Source organism: Tenrec ecaudatus, chromosome 3 (assembly GCF_050624435.1).
Source record: "Tenrec ecaudatus isolate mTenEca1 chromosome 3, mTenEca1.hap1, whole genome shotgun sequence".
Lineage (NCBI taxonomy): Eukaryota > Metazoa > Chordata > Mammalia > Afrosoricida > Tenrecidae > Tenrec > Tenrec ecaudatus.
In genome coordinates, this window is record NC_134532.1 from 110,872,288 (window position 1) to 110,893,594 (window position 21,307).

The 21,307-nt window shown below is 42.2% G+C and overlaps 1 protein-coding gene and 1 pseudogene across 5 annotated transcripts in view; one reads left to right on the top strand and one right to left on the bottom strand.

Moving 5' to 3' along the window:
- Positions 1-42: 42 nt before the first annotated feature.
- The window catches only part of CFI (complement factor I), a 64,251-nt gene continuing 42,986 nt past the window's right edge, over positions 43-21,307 (top strand). Inside the window, exons 1-4 of one of the 5 annotated variants that reach the window (XM_075543928.1) lie at positions 44-434; positions 1,291-1,457; positions 8,807-9,016; positions 11,774-11,881. In XM_075543928.1, coding sequence (XP_075400043.1) covers positions 8,993-9,016; positions 11,774-11,881 — 132 coding nt within the window. In that variant the 5' untranslated portion in view covers positions 44-434; positions 1,291-1,457; positions 8,807-8,992. Of the gene's footprint in view, positions 435-1,290; positions 1,458-8,806; positions 9,017-10,733; positions 10,910-11,773; positions 11,882-13,995; positions 14,133-21,307 lie in introns of those variants that run through there. The other 4 variants (XM_075543930.1, XM_075543929.1, XM_075543926.1 and 1 more) reach the window with 4 other exon arrangements.
- On the bottom strand, positions 14,520-21,144 carry LOC142443071 (lupus La protein homolog pseudogene; annotated as a pseudogene).

Here is a 21,307-nt window from a genome sequence, read left to right on the forward strand (position 1 = left end):
CCGGAAGTGACGTGTGCAGGAGCCTTTGCATCACGGCGTCGACGGAAGTGCCTGTGTCCGGGCCCTTGGAGAAGGCTGACGGTAGCAGCCGGCCCTCTCGCTGGGTCCTGGAGGCGGGCTGTTTGTGTGTCTGTCGTTCTTTCTGCCGGGGCGGACTGGTGTGGCGCCCCGTCTCTCCGGCCGCTGCAGAATCCCCGACCGCGTTTTTCGGTTCACTGTGCCGCCGCAGCTCTGAGGCGTTTGGACGCGCGCTCTGCCAGGAGGTAAATCTGGCCGCGCTGGAACCTGTCACAAGTTCTTGAGAGCTGCGTCCTTCGCTCCGAAATTCCTTCCTCCAAATAGATGCCTTTGTGGAGTTAGCTCTTCCTGCCCACGTTTTGTCCTGTGGTTGCACTCGTCGAAGGAAGAAAAACGATGCGTGTATGTGAAGGAGAGTAAGTCCAAACCTACTGTTACAAAGTCATAGAAACCTTTATGAAACAATCAAACCGTGAAGCTATTTTTTTTTTACATCTACACATACACTTCTGAAGTCGTTTCCATCTCAGCTTCCCCAAAGAATTCCGCACTCAACTCACACCTCGTCAAAATTTTAGTTTGGGCATCCTCGGGGGGCCTCAAATTGTGTTCCTTTTTAAAGTTCCTCGAGTTTGGGGAACAAAATGAAGTCTGAAAGCGTTTCCTCATGAAATTGCCATAGGGAAACCCTTGCTACCCTCAAAGCATACACAGGTGCATAGTTGTGATCGAAAACAATTTCGAGGTGCGTCATTTTTTCATCATCAATGCGCTTTAGAATTTTGTTTCTAAGACCACCTTTGCTCTCCGTCTTTCAAGAAAAATGTATTAAGATTACACTCTGAGTGTAGTAGGTTACGCACTGTGCTGTCGACCCCTAGCAGTTCCAAACCTCCAGCTCAGGGGTGCTCAGTACTAGTCGATCTAAAATGTAGTGGGTAGATCGCATGGTATTACATAAGTAGACGTAAGCCTATCATCTATCCCATCACTTAATTGATATACAGCACAGCCAATCAGATGCAATCTTGGGTGTCAAACGCATGCGTGAACAGCTGCGCTCGGTGCAGCAAAACTGACAAGCTAAGTTATCGCCAATTTTTAGACCTTGTTTGTTTTTTTCTCTTAAACGTAAGAAAGGGTATTAAAATGAGTGGGGGAGCTGGACCAAGTAAGAAGACAAAAACGTATCACTTATTTTTTTAGGTAAATAATTTATTTCATAAATACTTGAATTTAGCAGACAGTACTTGTATTATTTATATTTTATAGTGGCAGCAAAAACGTATCACTTTCATACGGAGTGGGAGATTTTGACACTACAAGCCGACATTTCAGAGCACGTGAACAGTTCTGGAACTTACTCTCAGAGGGAAAGTGTCCAAACATGAGAAACTGTGCTACCTCCTTGACTGCATTATTCGACTCTACTTATTGATGTGAGTCAGCCTTTTCCCACATAAAGATCATTAAGTCCAAGTCCCATTCCACCATGACTGATGATCATTTGGAAGTGTGCTTGAGGCTGGCTGTCCGCAGCTACTGTCCAGACTATGCATCCCTGGCTCATTCCATCCAGTGCAAGTCATCACAGTAAACTTAGGTCATGATAAAAATGTACATAGTTAATTGTGTTGTGTTGTGCAATATGGTCTCATGCGGTTATGCAAGGTATGTAAATGTACATTGTATAAATGAAGAATCTCAATTCATTTATGAATAAATGAAATAAATATGCTTTGCATTTTGGTAGTTGGTAGATCATGTTGACTTGATCATTTTATAAGTAGCTCGCATGCTGAAAGAGTGTGAGCGCCGCTGCTCCAGCTGAGCTTGGGAGATCCACGCAGACTCACAGCCTTGGAAGCCTCCAGGGGCAATCCTGCTTGTCTGTAAGGTTGCTGTGAGGCAGAATGGGCTGGAGGGCAGTGAGTGAAGAACCTTCTGAGCTGCCTTCTTGGCCTTAAGTTCATCTTTGAGGTCTTCCCTGTCTCACGATAACGAAAAGCTTGTTTTATGTGGAGCAACATTTCTGTAAAACTTGTTGCAAAGCTTCAATAATTTGAGGCTGTGTCCATTTGAGTTTCGTTAAACATTGGATACTAATTCTGACCTTAAAAATCACGGTTTTCCATGGCACAAAAAGAAAAAATTCAAAGGCACCCTTATGAGACAAAGCTACATATATTAATGGAGAACGTATCTGTATTACCCACTGATCACAGAAACATGTCCAGACATGTTTTGTTGCAGTAAATCGTGTGCGTATGAACTGGAACCCAGGAGCAATACTTTTTTAGCCTCATGTGCGTGTGCTTCAAGAAATCACATTATCTGCTAGAAAGCCAAGCAGAATTTTTATGTGTTATTTTTTGCTGGCAGATAGTTTGTTGAGCCAAGTATGTGCTTTCTGGCACGGACTTGGTGTCCGGAATGCACCAGTCTCTCCCTGTTGCACCTTACCTCTCCCCTCCTTGTGGGTAGGTCCTGTGCAGTCTGACTCATAGGGACCCTATGGGAAACACAACACAACAATGCCCAATCCTGCTCCATCCATGTGTGCCCCTACTACTGCAGCCATCGTGCCAATCCAGCTCCTTGAGCATCGGCCTCTGTTTTGATGACTCTCTGCCTTACCAGATATGATGTCCTCCAGGAACTGGTCCCTCATGGTATCAGACTCAGAGCACAGGAGGAGTCTCACAATCCTTGCTTCTAAGGAACATATTTTGGTTGTACTTTTTCCAAGACAGATTTGTCCTTTTTTCAACAGTCCATGATATATTCCATATATGTGGCTAATACCATAATTCAAAGAGATCAATTCTACTTCATTCTAACTTATCCATTGTCTGGCTTTCATATGCTTATGTGACAATTGAAATTGAAAACAACAAGGCTTGGATCAGGCATACCTTGGTCCTCAAGGTGATACTTTTTCTTTTTAACACGCTAAAGAGGTCTTTTGTCCCAGATTTGCCCAATGTAGTATGTTGTTGTTGTTGTTTTTTAAATACATCATTTTATTGGGGACTCATATCTCTTACAACAATCCATACATCCATTGTGTCACGCATATTTGTACATATGTTGATATCATTTCAAAACATCTTTCTGCTTGAGTCCTTGGTATCAAGTCCTCATTTTCCCCTCCCTCCCCCACCTTCTTACCCTCATGAACCCCTGAGAATTTATAAATTATTTTTATTTTCATACTTTACACTGTCCACTGTCTCCCTTCACCCCTGTTTCTGTTGTTCCTCCACCTGGGTGGGGGTGGGGTGGGAGTCGTACATCAATCATTGCAATCGGCTCCCCCCTTCCCCCGACCCCTAGTTCCACCTTCCCCCTACCCTCATGGTATCGCTACTCTCAATGTTGGTCCTGAGGGGTTTATCTGTCCTGGATTCTGTGTGTGTTGTTTGGTTTCTTGACTGCTGCTTCCGTAGGCATTAAATGTGGGTCCAAATAAAATTAAATCCTCAACAACTTAAGTCTTTTTTCCCTGTTTATCATTATAGAGCCCATGTATAGATTTTTATTTTTGTCAAGGTGTAATCCATAAAGAAGGCTATAATCTTTGATCCTCATCAATAAGTGCTTCAAGTCCTCTTCATATCAGCAAAGGTTCTGTCATCTACATAATAAAGGCTGTTAGTGAGTCTTCCTCCACTCCTGATACCAAGTTCTTCATTTAGTCAATTTTTCAGATGGTTTGCTCAACATGCAGCTTGAATAAGTACGTTGAAAGCATACAGTCCCGACACATAACCTTTCTTGTTTTAAACCATTCAGCATCTGCTTGGTTAGAAAAACTGCCTTGACCTGGGTACAGGTTCCACATGAGCACAAAGAAGTGTTCTGGAGTATCAGTTCTTGCTAATGTTATCCTTAGTTATGCTCCACAGTCAAGTGTCTTTTCATAGTAAAGAAGACCCAAATAAACATTTTTCAGTATTCTCAGCTTTCAGACAAAATCCATCTGAGATCTGCAATCATATCCCCTGTTTTTTGTCTGCTGAATCTGCCTTAAATTTCTGGCAGTTCTCTGTCAATGGGCTACTGCAACATTTTTTAATGATCTTCAACAAATTTTACTTTTTAATTTCCTCAGTCTGTTAAGTCACCTGTTTCGGGAATGGACACAATTATAAATGCCTTCCAGTCAGCTGGCCAGGTAACTGTCTTCTAGAGTCTTTTAGCACTTATTGAGTGCTAAAAACACTAGAGTCTAAAAGCACTTATTGAAACATGTCAGTTGGTACTCCATCAACTCCTTGCACCTTGTTTTTCATCCATGTCTTCAGCGCAGCTTGGAATTCTTTCAATACTACCATTTGTTCTTGGACATATGCTACTTCCTGAAATGGTTGAACGCTGACCTGTGTTTTTGATAGCGTTACTGTGTGTTCTTTCCATGTTTTTTTGATGCTACCTGCTTCATTCAATCTTCTGCCTTTAGAATCTTTCGATGTCACAACTCAAGGCCTGACTTTTTTAATTCATGTCTTTCAGTTTGAGAAATGCTGAGCATACTCTTTTCTTTTGGTTTTCTAACTCAGAGTTGTTGCACACTTCATTATAATTGCTTACTTTGTCTTCTTGAGCTGCCCTTTGAAATTTTCTGTTAAGCTCTTTTACGTCATCATTTCTTCCATTGGTTTTAACTACTCGACATTCAAGAACAAGTTTTGGCATCTCTTCTGATATCCATGCTGGTCTGTGTTTGGTCATATCTTTGCTCTCTTCGTGTATGTGTGCTGTCCTTGCTGTCATCTCACACCTCGGCTATTCTGGTCTTTGGTCTTTAATGCCCAGTGCATCAGATCTGCTTCAGGTGGTCTCTGAATTCAGGTGGAATATGCTTAAGGGGCTATCCTGTGGTGCTTGTGAACTCGTTTTCATTTCCTTCAGCTTCAACTTGAATTTACATATGAGCAAGTGATGGTCTATTCTTTACGCCTTCAGTGTCTCCAATAGGTTCAGCTTCTCACTGCTCACAATTATCTCCCAGAGATAGCTTCTCTAACTACTGCTTTACTAGCTTGGATTGGACTCTTATTACCGCTGAGTTCACTGAGACCTTGCCATGGTATTTGGCCCTCCTCTGAAACAGAGAATGGATTGGTACCTATTTCAGGGGGTTATTATAATAAGTTTAAATGAGATTTTGAAGGAACTTTGCAATTATAGTATGTCTTTTGCAACAAAGTAAAAGCTTTTTGAGAGAGACCTAACCATTCTCTATATTAAAAGACTGTCATAACTGTAGCTGTAATTCAGATTTGATAAACCTGCTTTATATTCCATCATCCTAGAGTAGGCAGAGCTTTAATACAGAGCTGCCATGCTCTGTTGTACTTTATTTGTGTCATTGAAGTTTACTCTTTTACCTCTTCTTGGTGCCCCTTACTACTTAATTCAGTAGGATGAAACTGAGTTTGCGGGGCCTTCAAAGTCACCTGAAGCCTAACTATTCTGTAAATAAGGAAATGACATTCCAAGGAGTGAAGTAACTTTCCCAGCTCGTTTGGAAAACAAACTTGAAATGGGTTCTTGAAGCCCTCAGCCTTCCCTCTAAAATTGTACCTCTTTCCAAGTTCCTGTTTGTCTTCATGGTGTGATCGTACTCTTGTTTTCTGCACATCTGGACTCCTACTTTTCAGTATCCTCCTTTCCTACCACCACTGTCCACTGTCTGCAGTCCAGGCTTTTCTGCAAAACTATCAAGTTTTATTAATTCCTTTTAAGGTACCAACTTTTGTCCTGTCATCAGCCTCCTAATGTCACTGTGAGGAGCCCTGCTGGCGGAGTGGTTATGCGTGGGGCTGCTAACTGCAAGACGTGGTTGTAGACCAGCAGCTTCTCTGCGGAAGAAAGAGCTCTCTCAGAAACTCACAGGGATGGTTCTACCTTGTCCTATAGAGTTGCTATGAGTTGGTATCGACTTGATGGCAGTGAGTTTGACTTTTTTGTTTTAATGTCCCTGTCAAATTTTCATAAGTTATTCCTACCCTAGACCACCCAATAAAATACACAGAAATGCAGAAGACCAGAAATAAAAACAGTGTGTCACAGCATTTTCTCACATTCTGAACATCATTGTGCCTTCCAGGCTATACCCTTCCTCACCTGTAGTGCGCTGATGGTACGCCGAAATTCTCAAAGCAGTCCCCTCATGCCAGACCCACCGCAGGGCCTAATGTGTGCTTCAGCATAAGATCAAAAGTAAAACCTCTATGGGTTTCCCTCCTGTGTTCTACAAATGCATCCGGCCCGTCACACCAACATCATCATTCAGACAGCTTTCATGCCTTGCGCCTTGCACTGTCTCTTTATCAAACCCTTTTTGCTTGAGAAGCTCTTATTCCCCATGCTCTAGACCAGCCATTTGCTCTTTCCCCGATCTTCGGGGCCCTGCTGTAAGCACTGTTACTTGTACAGCTCACAGTCTCTAGCACAACCAGCAAGCTGTTGACACCCAACGGCAGTGGCCCTTGCGATTCCACTCAGGCCACCCGATGAGTGCCAGGAGAACACTGCCACCACAACTAGCAACACTGGACAGTTCTCTTGAGTACAAGTGGCGTTTTTCTGTGAGTTGATTTTTGTCTAATATTATCTTATTCTGTATCACTCCCCGTCTTTGCAAAGGATGTCCACTTCCAATCAAATTAAGTGAGACCGGGTAGTACAGTGGAATTGCTTCGTATGGCTACATAGTCTTTGTAACTGTCACCCAGTGATTTTGCAGAAGCACACAAATAAGGTGTAGAGGACCTCAGGGATTGGTGGGTTTTGCTATTCCACTGAGCCATTTCAGAAACAGGAACAGATAGTCACGACAGGCACCGAAGAAGCCACCAGTAGAGTGTGAGCAAGATCCCTGTCTAAAGTGGTGACAGCAGATGAACCAGAAGGCGCGACCCCTAACCGTGCATGAGAACCACAGAAGGCTTTCAGGCACGATGGCGGCTTATAGAGAGGGGTTCCTTGGGCATTTCTTAGCTCGAAAAGGGTTTTATAACATTTACCAGAGCAGAGGCTAAGATGCTACATGCTGAGAGGCTGAGGACCAGAAAGAGATTTCTTACTAGCAAGGATGGGAGGAGCTGCTGTGCACACAAAGGGACTGCATCCTTCATGTTGTCTGACCTTGACTTGTGGCGCCTGGTTGACTCCCCTACTAACTGTCCACAGGAGTCTTGTCTGTGAGTTCTGTGTGATCACTGCAACAGAGTCTCACGGAAAGCCGAGCGCCTGCCTGGAAAGTTGACTTCTCCTTCCCTCTCATGGAGCTGAAGCAGGCCAGACGTGGCCTCTGACTTCCCTAAAATGGAAATCTGAAATTTTCCTTAAAAAACAAAATGAAAATACTTAAGATTTTAGATCTTATCCAAATGGCCTACAAATATTGTCATGAATTTCTACTCTATACGAGACTAATGTTTGGCATGCAGTTGATTTGTATAGAGTTAGGCTTTCTCCTCTATTTAAATCTAAAAATGGTTTTTAAGCTGAACTTTTTTGAGGAGGGGAAAAACACATGTCAAGTTTAGCCTACCCTCCGTGAGGTTCATCCCTCCCCCCACAAACTATATGAATGTATATATAGCCAGCATGAATGTTAAAACTGACCAAAGTGAAATGTTAAGAATTGTGACCAGTAAAAAATTAAAACAACTTTAATTATTTGAAAAATCTGATCAGCATTTAGTAACCACTTCAATTTTTTAATTAATGGCATGACAACATGAAAATGTATTAGCAATATTGAATGGAAAATCAAAATGAGAAGCCAAGCCCACTAAAACCCACTGCTGTCCAGTCAACTGCAGCTTAGCGGGACCATATAGGACCCAATATCACTGCTCCGGACATTTCTATAATTAAATTGTTATGGGAGCAGACAGTCATCTCTTCCCCCACCCCCGTGAAGCCACTAGTGGACTTGAACTGCCAGCTTTGCAAAGAGCAGCCCAACATGTAACTCACTATATCATCAGGGTTCCTTAAAAATATGTAGTTTAATGTAAGACTCTGTAAAGGCATTGTCTTGGTGGGTGACTTGATGAGATTCAAATAGAGGCTTGTTAGTGCCATCAAACAGATTAGCTCACATCAATCCCATATGATAGGATGGGCCTGTCCACAGGAATTTGGGGCTGCAATATTTCTGAAAGCAGATATCAGATCTTTCTCTCACAGAGCCTCCTCTCGGCAGGTACAAGCCATCATACGTTGGTTTAGCTAGCAAGCACTTTACTATTGTGCCACCAATCCAAACCAAATTCTCTACCACTGAATCCGTATCGACTCATAGCAACCCTATTAGGGGAAAATTGCCCCTGTGGGTTCTCAAGCTAGTCACTCTTTACAGGAGTAGAGGGCCGCATCGTTGAGTGCGAAGCCTCCGCTGGTGGCTTCAAACTGCTCACCATGCAGGGAGCAGCCCAACACAGAATCATATTGCCACAAGGGCTCCCTAACTGAAGGCCTACCAGTTAGAAATGTGTGTCCATGTGTTGATTTCCACATCTCTTGATTAGCCTGCATAAAGTGTTATTTTTTTAGACTAAAAATACTGAAGCTTACCAAGTTTGTGTGATTAATTCTGCATCCAATTTGAGATTGGCACACTTTGATTTTATTTCCAATGGATAAAATTAAGTGATTTTTCTTTACTCATAATACTTATTAGACAGAAGTTTGTTCCCATAAGTGAAAAGACAAAAGGTACAATAAAATGTATATTGTGTTTCTATGAATTTCTTTCACAAAAATCCAGCCCTTGTAGAGGTGCAGATGGATCATGCCTTGCTGTGTATTGCTAGAGCTTGAGACCCCATTGGCGCCTATTTCTGTGGGGCCTGCTTCCCTAAGCTCCCGAAGCTACTGACTGTTGCTGCTCTACCCTGCTGTCTACTGCCTGAGGGCCAACTCTGCCTGCCTTGCCTGTGGGCAGACTCTACCCATGACCTTGGACCCTGCAGCCCTGGTAAGTTGAAGGACCTTCAGTATATTAAATGTTCCATGAAAGTGAGTTGAACTGAGCCCTCAGTATTGCTGTGTGCCATTATATTCCTTCACGCTAGAGAACTCTGCTTACTACGCCTTAATAATCCCTAATAATTGACCCTAATATCCCTAATAATAATTTAGTAGTTTCTTTCATTCTGAACCACCTAGTTTGACTTCTGCATGAATTTAGCATTTCACAAATGTTAAATTTAAGTTTTGCACTTTAGTCTCTTTCTACTGAACGCATTCCAATAATTCTTCACTGTTTATATTCTGTTGGTTGTATCCTAATTTTTAAGTGGTGTAATAGAATTATATTTTCTTTTTAAATTTATTTTTTTAATTTTTGTATTTCAAGGAGCTTATAGGAGGGAGGGAGGAGACATAAACTGCAGAACTTTCAGTTCTCAGAAGCCATTTATTACATTTTCCTTTCAGTTGTTGTGGGCAAATGGGTAAAATGACTCCAAGTTCAAAGACCTGGAGGTCAAGGAGACAGATGCAGGATCCAGATCCATCAAGATGTCTGTTTGAACAAGAATAGTCCACACTCCCTAGGAAATTTACTTTCTATTAAGACTGTGGCCTGACTGAGCGGGGGCAGCACCTACCCTAGTCTTCTCCCAACTGCTGGGCTGCTCACATAAGACCCCATCATGGAGTTGAATAGAATGGAAGAATCCTGGCCGAATCAAGTTGACACAAAACCTAACTATCACATTGATATATATAGTTTGCTAACACTTTATTTAGGATCATTGCATATAATAATAAAAGATACATTTACTGATTATTTTTTGAGGCTCATCTAGTTCAGTACTACTAGCCTCATAAAACAAGCTGAGGACCTTTCCATGTTTTTCTGTACTTTGAAACAGTTGATGGAATTCAGGACAGATAAACCCTGCAGGAACAGTAATGGGAGCAGTGATATCATGAGGGTCGGGGGATGGTTGGAGAGGGGGAAAGGGGAGGAAAGAGGGAACCTACCGCAAGGTTGGATATATAGCCACCACCACTAACCCCCCTCCCCAAAGGGGATGAATAACAGAAATTTGGATGAAGTGAAACAATGGACAGTATAAGATATGAAATACTAATAACAATATATAATTGATCAAGGATTCACAAGGCTGGTGGGGGGGGGGGGAAGAGCTTATACCAAGGACTCAAGTAGAAAGAAAATGTTTTGGGAATGATGATGGCAGCATATGTACAAATATGCTTGATACAATTATGTACAGGTTTTTATAAGAGCTGTAAGAGCCCCCAATAAAATCATTTTTAAAGAAAGTTTAGCAGTGGAACAATATTTCTTAAAAGGTTGTTAAAACTTACTGGATGGAGGGCATCCCCTGCAGTCCCTGCCACCCTCGGGAGGTGGACGAAAGGACGGTTCAGGAAAGCTGGGACCCTGTCCCCACTGCCTCCCTAGAAGCTGTTTGAGGTCACACAGCCTGGGACCAGTGATTTCCAGCCCAGCTGATGCCTGGGGAAGGTACGCCAGATGGGAGGTCCTGAGTGGAGAGGAGGGCAGCTTGGCAGATGCCCCAGAGGTTGTGAAAGGGGGTGCATGGGTAAAAAAAAAAACTTACTGGATGTCTTTGGAGGGTTAAAATCTTTACCTTGTCTGTTTCTTCTTAGGTATTAATTTATTTGTTTTATATTTTGCATATATATATATCACAACAAAGCAAATCCATGCACAATAAAAGAATATGTACCTGTGGAAGCACATTGAACCAGTAGAGAAGAAGAAAATTCACCATCTTGGCAAGAGTAGTTGGCCCTGATCACACAGAGGAAGTGTAGCTGCTAGATTCCCCTGGGACATTAAGGAACACATGCATAGCCCATGTGAACTACTTAGGTACGTCTACATGACAGTCAAGTGGCAGAAACAAGAGCTTAGATAATGTCTCAAGAAGGCTCTAGGGCACCCCATTTAGTAAGCCACTGAAGTCAGTAGAGGTGGTAGCTCAGGATGAAGGAATTTTAGAATGGTTAAGCCTCAGGGTCAACTGCAATGTCGTGGGTCTGTATTTCTGTAGCTCTCTCTTCTCAGTTAACTCCCCAGTAGGGAAACCCACCAGAACTTTGGAGGAGTTACTTGTAAACATGTTGAAGAAGTACAACTAAAAGGTGTAAGGCAACTGGACATCCCCTTTTGGCTGGGTCTCAGGGAAGAGACGAGCCAGTCAGGGTGCAGTGTAGCAACGAAGAAATATAACTTTCCTCTAGTTCCTAAATGCTCCCCCACACACACACTACCATGATCCCAATTCTACCTTACAAATCTGGCTAGACCAGAGGATATACACTGATACAGATAGGAACTGGAAACACAGGGAGTCCAGGGCAGATGATCCCTTCAGGACCAGTGCTTAGAGTTGTCAATACTGGGAGGGTGGAGTAGAAAGGGGGAACCAATTACAGGGATCTACATATAACTTCCTCCCTGGGGGGCAGACAACAGAAACATGGGTGAAGAGAGAAGTCAGACAGTATAAGATATGACAAAATAATAATTGATAAATTATCAAGGGTTCATGAGGGAGGGGAAACAGGGAGGGAAGGGGGAAATTAGGAGCTGATGCCAGGGGCTTAAGTGGAGAGCAAATGTTTTGAAAATGATGAGGGTAAAGAATATACAAATGTGCTTTACACAATTGATGTATGTATGGATTGTGAGAAGAGTTGTATGAGCCCCTAATAAAAATTATTTTTTTTAAAGGTGCAAGTGTGGACTCTGGAAGACACAGAAATGAGTTTCCTAGACGTCCCAAGGATGGTGTGCTGCCTAGCTTTGAAAAGTGTAATCAGCAGATCCCTTCTCCTGACGGTGAATAGTTGTCAGATCATTCAAGGTTTGCCCCAGCTACCGAGAATCTTCTTAGCTGGGTCATGTACTTCCTGAGGCTTCACCCTTCAGGTGACTGGGCAACTTAGGTTCCATAGAACTGCCCAGTCATTGTGGCCTCATTGCTACCAAGCAACACTCACTCCAGAGCTCTGACTGGCTTAGCAAGACCGCTTCATGGATCGAGCTCTCCTCTGCTTGCTTTTGCTTCCGTTCCACTCCTTTCACAGGTGTTGATCCCTAATATAAATCTTGCACCAAACTGTCCCTTGTCTGCTTCAGGAGAACTCTCATAGCATTCCAGCTGTCACAAATTTACTTCACGAGTACAAATGAATTTTACACAATCGTTGGTCCTGGGCGGGGAAAACAGAAGCAAATCAAATTGGTTGCCATTGAGTTAATGCTGATTCATGGCAATCCCATGAGTATCCAAGCAGACAATGTTCCATAACATTTTAAAAGCCCGCATTTTCCCTAATAGATAATTACTGGCCTTTCTTCCAAGGCACCTCTGAGTGGACTTAAATCTCCATCTTTTATGTTAGCAGCAAAAACAACCATGTGATATCATGTCACACTGACCACTTTGAGCAAAGTTCAGTGAAACAGGAAGTAATAAATACCAGAGAGGATGTGGAGAGGTTGGCCCATTTTCACATTGCTGGTGGAACTGTAGAATTGTGCAACCACTCTAGAAATCCGTGTAGCCCTTCCTCAAACAAATGCAAATACAAATACCTTATGATACAGTGATTTCTCTCTACTCAGTATGTACACTAAAGAAACAGAGACGACAACACAAACACCTATGTTTAATAGAGCAATTTCCACCAAAGCAAAAACATGGAAACTTTCCCAAATGCTGATTATAGAGCAATGGATAAACAAATTCTGGTACAGTCATATAATGGAGTATTGTGCACCAATTAAAAAACAATAATTATATTAAATACTATAAGACATGGACAAAAATAGATAAGATTATGCTTAACAAACAGTCAATCTTATGAAACTAAAGTATTTCATAACATCAGTATTATAGGGAGATGTGGAGAAGAAGAAACATGGTGTACACACCGATGTTTGGGTGACTATAAGGCTGTTGGGGAGGGCCGGGACAGGGAGAGGGGAGGGATAAGATATTGAGGAAGGAAGGAGAAAGGTGGGGGAAAGAAAGAGAATCACATTTACAGAGGGTTTATTGGGATATTGTTGATTTAATTTATTGAGAAGAATTGTATAACTACACTATAACTATAACGAAGTACACATTTTGTTCGTTCAAAACAAAACAAAAATCCCTCCAGATTTCTTAACCCTCTGTGCTAAACATTGGCCTACGTGGCCAAAAACAAAGAAGGAAAGTAAAACTGAAATGGACATGGACACATTCATTTAGTGACACATTCATTTCAAATATATGAAAAACAAAAATCTCCATCTTTTCAGCGAGCAGCTGAATGTGTTAACCGCCAGCAGCAGCCAAGGGCATCAGGACAAAGGTGCTCATTTTAAAAAGCCAAGCCATATAAAGAAACTGTTTTCTGAATGTTTTTAATCTATGTCATATAACCTTTTATTAATGAGCAAGAGCAAGAACCTTGGTGGTGGTGGTGGGCAAAGCTTGTTAACCTCAAAGTTGTTGGTTCAAATCCAGCAGCCGCACATGAAGATTTACACTCTTGGAAACCCTATATAAGCTCACTATGAATCAGAATCGCTTTGGTTGCAGAGGGGTTTTTTAGTTTTTATTGATAGGCATTCTCTTCTTACTGCCATATGTAGTCTTCAAGCTTCAAAGAGAAAGGAAGTAATTATTTTGTACCAAAAGGCATAAAAAAATCTGTTACCAGTGTAATTTCTGTTTTCACTGAAAAGCAGAATCGAGGCACCACTCAGTAACAAGGTGGAAAAGTTGGCCCCCTCTGGAGGAAAGAAGGTTCCTATTGGTTGCCTTCCCTCAGCTATTTACTGAGAAGGCCATTTTTGGTTTCAGTTACGGTAAAACTCTGGACTTTAGCCAAATTCTTTGTCAAGTTCAAAAGTACAAATCTCTTTAGGAGGTGTTCCTTCTTTAAATATTTTTTCAGGAGTTAAAAATTAAATTAAAAAGGATATCTCATGTGGAGATAGTCCTCAGCTGAGACCCAGGCCCTGACGGACTGTCTCCAACATGAAGCTTATTCATATTGTTGTATTTCTTTTGTGCTACAATGTAAGTTTTTGTAAGGTAAGTAATTCAATCTTTATGTAAACCATTTTAAATGGGCATGTCAAATGTAAGAATTGTTGAAATAACCTGAAAGAGATTATTTTGACTGAAGTATTACATTGTTCACTTTCCAATGTTGGTACTACGTTACACAGTCAGTGACAAATATTTTTAGTATCTTAACAAAATGGCTTTAGGAAGATGTTTCCTTTTAAATGCTTGCGTTTGTGCATATATATTGAAATGAGTAAGAGTTTTAGTAATATAGATCTATAATTTATAGTAATTTTGTGCAAGGTATGGTGCCAGGTAAATAAGAAGACTAAACTCTTTCCTCAGCCGTCTTTTATTATGGTTGTAGAGATAGGATATAAATATTGCCAATAGTAAGATGGTAAGCAAGACTTAAATAATATTAGTAATCACAAAAAGAAGAGACGTTACAAGGGTGAATATACTGAATTGCCAGATGGTATGAGTATCATGTACCTAAAGAGAAGACCACAAATTACTTCATGCTGTGAGGTCTGATAGAATTTATGAATCAAGTGGGATTTAATTCAGGCCATTAATTTTTATATTTGATTTGATTGTGGAGAGAAAGAGGAACAACGCACTTTCTAGCCCGTCCAGCCAGGAAAATCAGTAAGCAATACAGCGGGAAGGCAGCAGAGCACCAAGCTTCTTCAGATGAATAAATTCACTGGTTGGAAGTAGCTAGGTTGAAGGTCTTCTATTAGAGTTTGAGATAGTGAAAACATTTTCATTACTTAATGTTGACAATTAAGTTTTGTGTTCATACTAAGAAGTACCCAGAGAGATTAAAAATGAAGTTGAGTCTTCAATTATCTGTGGTATTGGGATTTCATCCAATTAGATTTAAATCCTAAAGAAAAGAATTACATCGGGGTGCAAAAGAGTTCAAGAACATTTGAATGGTAAACAAACAAGAAGCAACAAATTGAAATAGTTGATAAATATGAATATCTAAAGGGTAAAGATTTCATTTAAATACTGCTCATCTACTTTACCAAGCCCTTCTCCAGAAACTGGTCTCTCCTGGCAACATGCCTACATTGCATGAGATGAAGCCTTGCCATCCTTGTTTATTCATTTGGAAGCCCACGGCACTGCCAGTATTCTTCACCAGCACCACAGTTCAATTGCACCACTACTGCTTCAGCCATCCGTAGTCAATGTCCAGTTTTCATTCACACTTGAAAATACCATGGCTCAGATCAGTAGTACCCCTTAGCAACATCTTGCTTTTCAATTTCTTTGTGCACCTTTCCATCTAAACTCTAAAATGTCTGGCCAATTCCAGTATCTCTTCTCCTATTTTTCTTGTGAACTCAGTCGGGCTTGAGTTCCTACCATGCCACCGGAATTACATTAGTTAAAATCACCATTTTGTTGGATCTGTGAGAAGCATTCAGGGCAATTGTTGGTTTCTCTTCTTACTCTTTGCTCTGTGCTGCCATTTTCTCTTATCTGCTGTCTATCTCATGGACCATATTTTCTCAGTCCCTCTCATTGGTCTTCGTCATCAGCCCAACAACTAAATGCTGGAGGATCCGCAGCTCCAATGGCTTTATAGTTCATTTGAAGAATACACATAAGTCTTGACAGTGGCTACAAGGTCCTACATGATTTGTCACCCACGCCTCCAATTCTCTGACATCACATAGGGCTCTTCTCATTCATTCCCCTGCAGCCACACTGGCTTCTTAACGAGGTCAGTTCTACATGTGAGCTTCTGGTTCTGCTTCCCTCTGGACCTGACGTTCTAGCTCTAGATAGCCATGTGACTTGCTCTCTCATGACCTTCAGGTCTCTGGTCCAAGGTAACATTTCCCTAACATCTTCCCTAGCAGCCAATGTGGTCAGTGAGGGAAGGACTGCTTTTTTGTACCTCTTCCCCTGCATCGCATGTGTTACCTTCCGTTACACTCTATGCTGGGTTGTTTGTTTATCACATATACCTCCTGTTACCAGGAATGTAAGCTCCATGACTGTGTTTTTCATGGTTATATTCTCAAAGTCCCTGGCACATAATAGCCTCTCCACAAATGATGAATCAATATTTTGTCAACCCATATTTAAATGTTAATGTTTAATTTCTTTCCTTCTTACTATAAATTACTGTCAAAGATAGAACTTCAAGTAGTTTCTCCTACACTCCATCTGACTCTTTTCATACTCCTCAGGCAATTACTGTGGTCTAAGGGAATAACCAGCCCAACCAAATTCACTGCCATTAAGTCCATGACGACTCATGGTGACCCTATAGGACAGGGTAGAACTGCCCCTACTGGTTTCCGAGACCGCAACTCTCTTTTGTTGTGGTGGTTGCTTTTTATGTAGCATATATTTTATTACATTTTACACGAGTATATCCTCATATTGAAAAGGTAATTAGGTGGAAGAACCTTCCGTTTGAATCATCTGTTATCACAGAGCTATACATGAAAAAAATCCTCATCTGATTACAAAAAGACAAAACAACAAAAATTATTTCCTTTCTTATAATTAGGACATGGAAGTGAACCTAATTCTGTTTTCTTTTTCAAAATCTCCAAAGAGAGAAGCAGATTAATAAAAAATAAAACAGATGTTACAGTGGTGGATTAAACTGCTGGATCCCCCTGTATCATTTTCAGTTTGCTGGTGTTTGGAAGCCGGCTCTTCTTTGCTTCTGTGCTTGCTCTTTGCTCTGGTCCAGCTGCACCACCACATCCACACATGCATCCTCACCACTGAATTTCATTTTCTTGCCCTGACACTGCACGTTTCCTTTCAGCAACCTAGCCTTGGCAACTGTATTTCCCTTTCTCTTTCCTTTAAATCTGTGACCAAATGCTCTAGGAATCTGGTTGATCTTCCACCATTTTCCTCCACGCTGCTATTTTCCATCTCTCCTAGTACTTTCCATGTCACGTCACTTCTCTGGTTTTTTTAATTGTACGTTATTGTTTTGTCCCGGCCAGCGGGACATCAACAACGTGGACCTGAGAGAGGGACTGGGAATGAAGATGGGCAAGGGCGCGGAGAGATGGAGGCAAGACAGGAATCTGATCAAGCCTCATTTATTGAGTTGAGAGCAGAGGTTTAAATAGCCAGCGAGGGGCTGGCACCATTACGTCACATGTAAAATAAGGGACAGCTGAGGTAGCCAATAGTCGTGCATCTCTAAATAAGGAAGAAATGGCGGGCAACTGATCAAACAGGTAAGTATGCTAATGAAGCATTCCTGGTGAGCCTGGGGGGAGATGCCATCAGTCATGTATTGACCAATGAACATAGCAGCTGCTAGTGAAAGAGCACCAATCCTGGCAAGGGTCAAGGCAGCCACCCTCTGGCAGGAATTGAGACAAAGGGCAGTAAAACCTTAGGGCAGTTTGTATGTCAGGAAACCAAGAGTAAATCCATGGCTTAAATCCAGGGTAGGGAGGCACACAGTTCCCTACATTGTTTCTTGAAACTTTTGCTTTTTCTAGTGCTTCTTTAACCTCTTCTTTCAGTAGAATGGCTCCCTCTGACAAAGTCTATCCATTTGACTTCTCCATTGCTTGCAAAAAGGATGTGCAAATCTTCTCTACAGGTCTGGCCATCCAAGTTTCCCGAAAACTTCAGCAAGCAGCCCATCTTTCCATCTAGCTGTTTCATTTCAGCGTCTCCTGATAACTTTTGTTCTTCTCCTTGCTCATAAATTAGCCTAAACATTACTTTGCTTTCTTTCTTCATTTTTTTTTTTTTGGCAAAGTAATCATCCTTAAAAAGTATTAGCCAGTCTGTGTCTTTATACTTTTGCCTGGGGTTTCTACGAGCTTCTTAGCACATTCAATACTCTCAAAACAGCGAATATTGACCCCTTAAGTGCTCCGTGCAATGTTCTTCTTATCTGAATCTTGTTTCACCTTTGCCTTCTGACCATTCTTTTATGTCATCAAGAGTTGCATCAGTTGGGAAGCCTTTAATATTAACAGATCTGGTTTTTAACACTTAAAAAATCATTTTATTGGGGGCTCATACAACTCTTCTCAGAATGCATGCATCCATCCATTGTGTCAAGCACATTTGTACATTTGTTGCCATCATCATTCTCAAAACATTTGCTTTCTACTTGAGCCCTTGGTATCAGCTCCTCATTTTTCCTCTCCCTCCCCATTCCCCCAGATCTGGTTTTTATATCATTTTAAACTCATCAGTCACTTAAGGGAGGGGTTTACTTGGCAATCTTATTTAGTTATATCTTCATTGATGTTCATGAGCTCCACTTTTGATTTTCTCAATACTTCAACTATGACATTAACGCCTGTTTTTAGATGCTTTTACCTGGTGAATTTTATCATTTTCTCCAGTGGTATTCAGCTTTTATCTAATTTGATCTATTCCTTTAAAAATTTGTCCCAAGGCAATTAAAGTCACCAAAATAATAATCAATCTGATGACAGACTTGGGCTTCCAGCCCAGCCATTCTTTCACTATCACCAATTTTGGTCACATTACCTTTATGGCTCCAGTCCCATAGAGGCACTCCAGGGGATCATCGGCGGCAGCAATGTCCCAGCTTCCCTGCATCGCCAGCCAGCCTAATGTGCTTAGACTATAGCTCTTTCTAGCAGTAGAGAACCCTGTCTTTCTCCAAGGAAGTGGCTGGTGGTTTCGAACTGCTGCCCTTGCATTTAGCAGCACAACTCTAAGCCACTAGGTCACCAGTGCTCCAAGGGAATGACTAAGGAGCCCTGATGGTGTTGTGAGGTACACATTGAGGCAGTAACAACAAAGTCTGAGGTTCAAACCCACCAGTGCCTCAGAGCTAGGAAGATAAAACTGTCCGCTCCTGTAAAGATTAAAAGGTTCAGAAACCCAAAGGGGCAGTTCCACTCTGTGCAATCGGGTTGTCATATGTCAGAATTGGCTTTGTGGCAGGGAGTTGTTGTTTGTTTGTTTAGAAGGGAAGCACTTTCAGTCCTTCACTCTTTGGGAAGCAGTCGAATCCTTACAGAGCTGGTATAAAATGCAGATCCCCAGGCCTACCACTCCAGAGATTTCAGTTGGTGAGGTCAAGCATGTAGCTGGATGGTGTCTGGGTATCAAGGAATTGTATTAGAGCTAAAATTCTGATGGAGGACATTCTGTTTATGACAGTGAAAACCCAAAATCCATATGCAGAGACCCCACAGAAATTAAGCCTTCAATTTCCTCACTTCCTATTCAGTCCTCACCTCACAAAAGTCTGATTTCTGTTTTTAACACTCAGCTAAAACTACTTCCTCAAAGGCTCCCAAGGACCTTCATTTATCAAACAGTGGCCTTTTCCCCACCTTGATCCTCTGCTGCTCCTTGCAGCATTTGACACATGAGCATCACCTCAACTAGTGGAAAGCAGTCTCTCTTTTGCCTCTTCCGTTTCTTCTCTACATCAAGTATGAATTCTCCTCAGTATTCCTTGCTGTTCCTTTTCACGGTTCGTTCAATGACTGCCAGGCACGGTGCCAGACATGGGGACAGAAAGGTAAACAATATGTTGGTAAAGGAATGTGAAAATGATACTTTTGCCTCTCAGTTTTGATGAAAGCCAAAGACTAAAAACAACAATAACAACCAAATTTTTTTTCCACATTTCCTGCTGAGCTATTCAGAAGATGAACCTACCAGAGAAAGTGGTCCCTAACGGGATTTGCAACTATTAACTTGAAGCCATAAACACGTTGAAAGTGAAGAAGCCAGCAACATCTTGAGGAAGTTGTTGGAGGGAGGGGTGCTTTTTCTCTTCCACGCCAGCCCCACCCCAGCAACGGGGAAGGAGTGGATGGTGCTGCTACTTGTCTTCCACCAGTGTGAAAGGGCCTTGAATTGATCCTTCTGGAATGTTGGGTATTTTCTGCCCCGGAAGTTTGCAGGGTACAAAGCCCAAGCCAAACTAAACCCATTGCAACGCAAACTAAACCCATTGCAACGTACTCGCTCCAGCTCTTAGCAGTGCAACCTTATGTGCCACCACCAGGTCTCCTTTTGAGGGCACAAAAGAACTGGTATTTGACACACACCTTAAAAAGGAGTGAAATCAAAAGGACATGGCTAGAGGTGTCTGGGGGAAGAGCAAGGAGATCAGGCTGTGTTGAAGCAAGCAGCTCCTCTCGAAGGAGCAGGGCAGAAGAGCAGATGTGGACCTGTGGGAAGCAATGAACTTGGGGATCACATGAAATAGGACCGTCCCTCAAGAAGCTTTCTGCCAAGAATGTGCAATCTCAGCAGAGGAAGACTGGCGGTGTACTGTTGGATGGTGCAGCTCAGAGGCTTCTTCACTTTCGTGCACAAGAAGCATAGCCGACATTAAAGGGCTGGACTTCAGGGGTTCCTCGCATTGTAACATTAGCCTCAGAGTGCCAAGGGAAGATCACAGCAACACTTAGATTAGACTCTCTTCCCCATCCCTCCCTCCTTACTTTGACCCTATGGAGGGCAGTAAACCTAGCCTACCAACCACAGCACATAGAAGAGCTTAAAGAGCCAAATGTAAGAGTCCACCAACCCCCTGGGGCTAGTCTGAAGTGGAAGAGGGGAGAAATACTAGGAAATAAAGTGTTGACTGTGTGAATCATAGTCAACTATGGATAGCCTTGAAGAGAAGAGGAATGTCAGAGCACTTCCTGGTGCTCATGGGGAGCCTGTACATGGCCCAGAGGCCGTTGTTCAGAGGAAGGCAAGAATACTGCATGGTTTGCAATCAGGAAAGGTGTGCACCTGGGCCGTAGCCTCCCACCATACTTATTCAGTTTGTATGCTGAGCAATACTTAGAGAAGCTGGACAATGTGAGAACGTGGCATCAGGAGTGCAGGAAGACTTATTAAAAATCTTCGATATGTAGATGACGCCACTTTGCTGGCTGAAAGTGAGGAGGGCTTGCAGCACTTCAAGGATACAGTTGCTAGCCGGGCACCCTCTGCTTTCCTTACCGAGCTTGGCCATACCACCCTTGTCTTCAGTGAGCTCTTCTTGAAGGCGAGGGCTGAGCAGGGCCATGTTGTAAGAATTAACTGTGCTTGCTCTGGGGCTAGACTTATGTGGGAGGCCAGATCCTATCTGCTTGCCCATGGGTTATGAACAACTCTGGTTTAGCTTTAGCAGTCATAGTATGTCATTTGATTTTTGATCGCTGTTTCCATAGAGATAAATTGTGGATCCA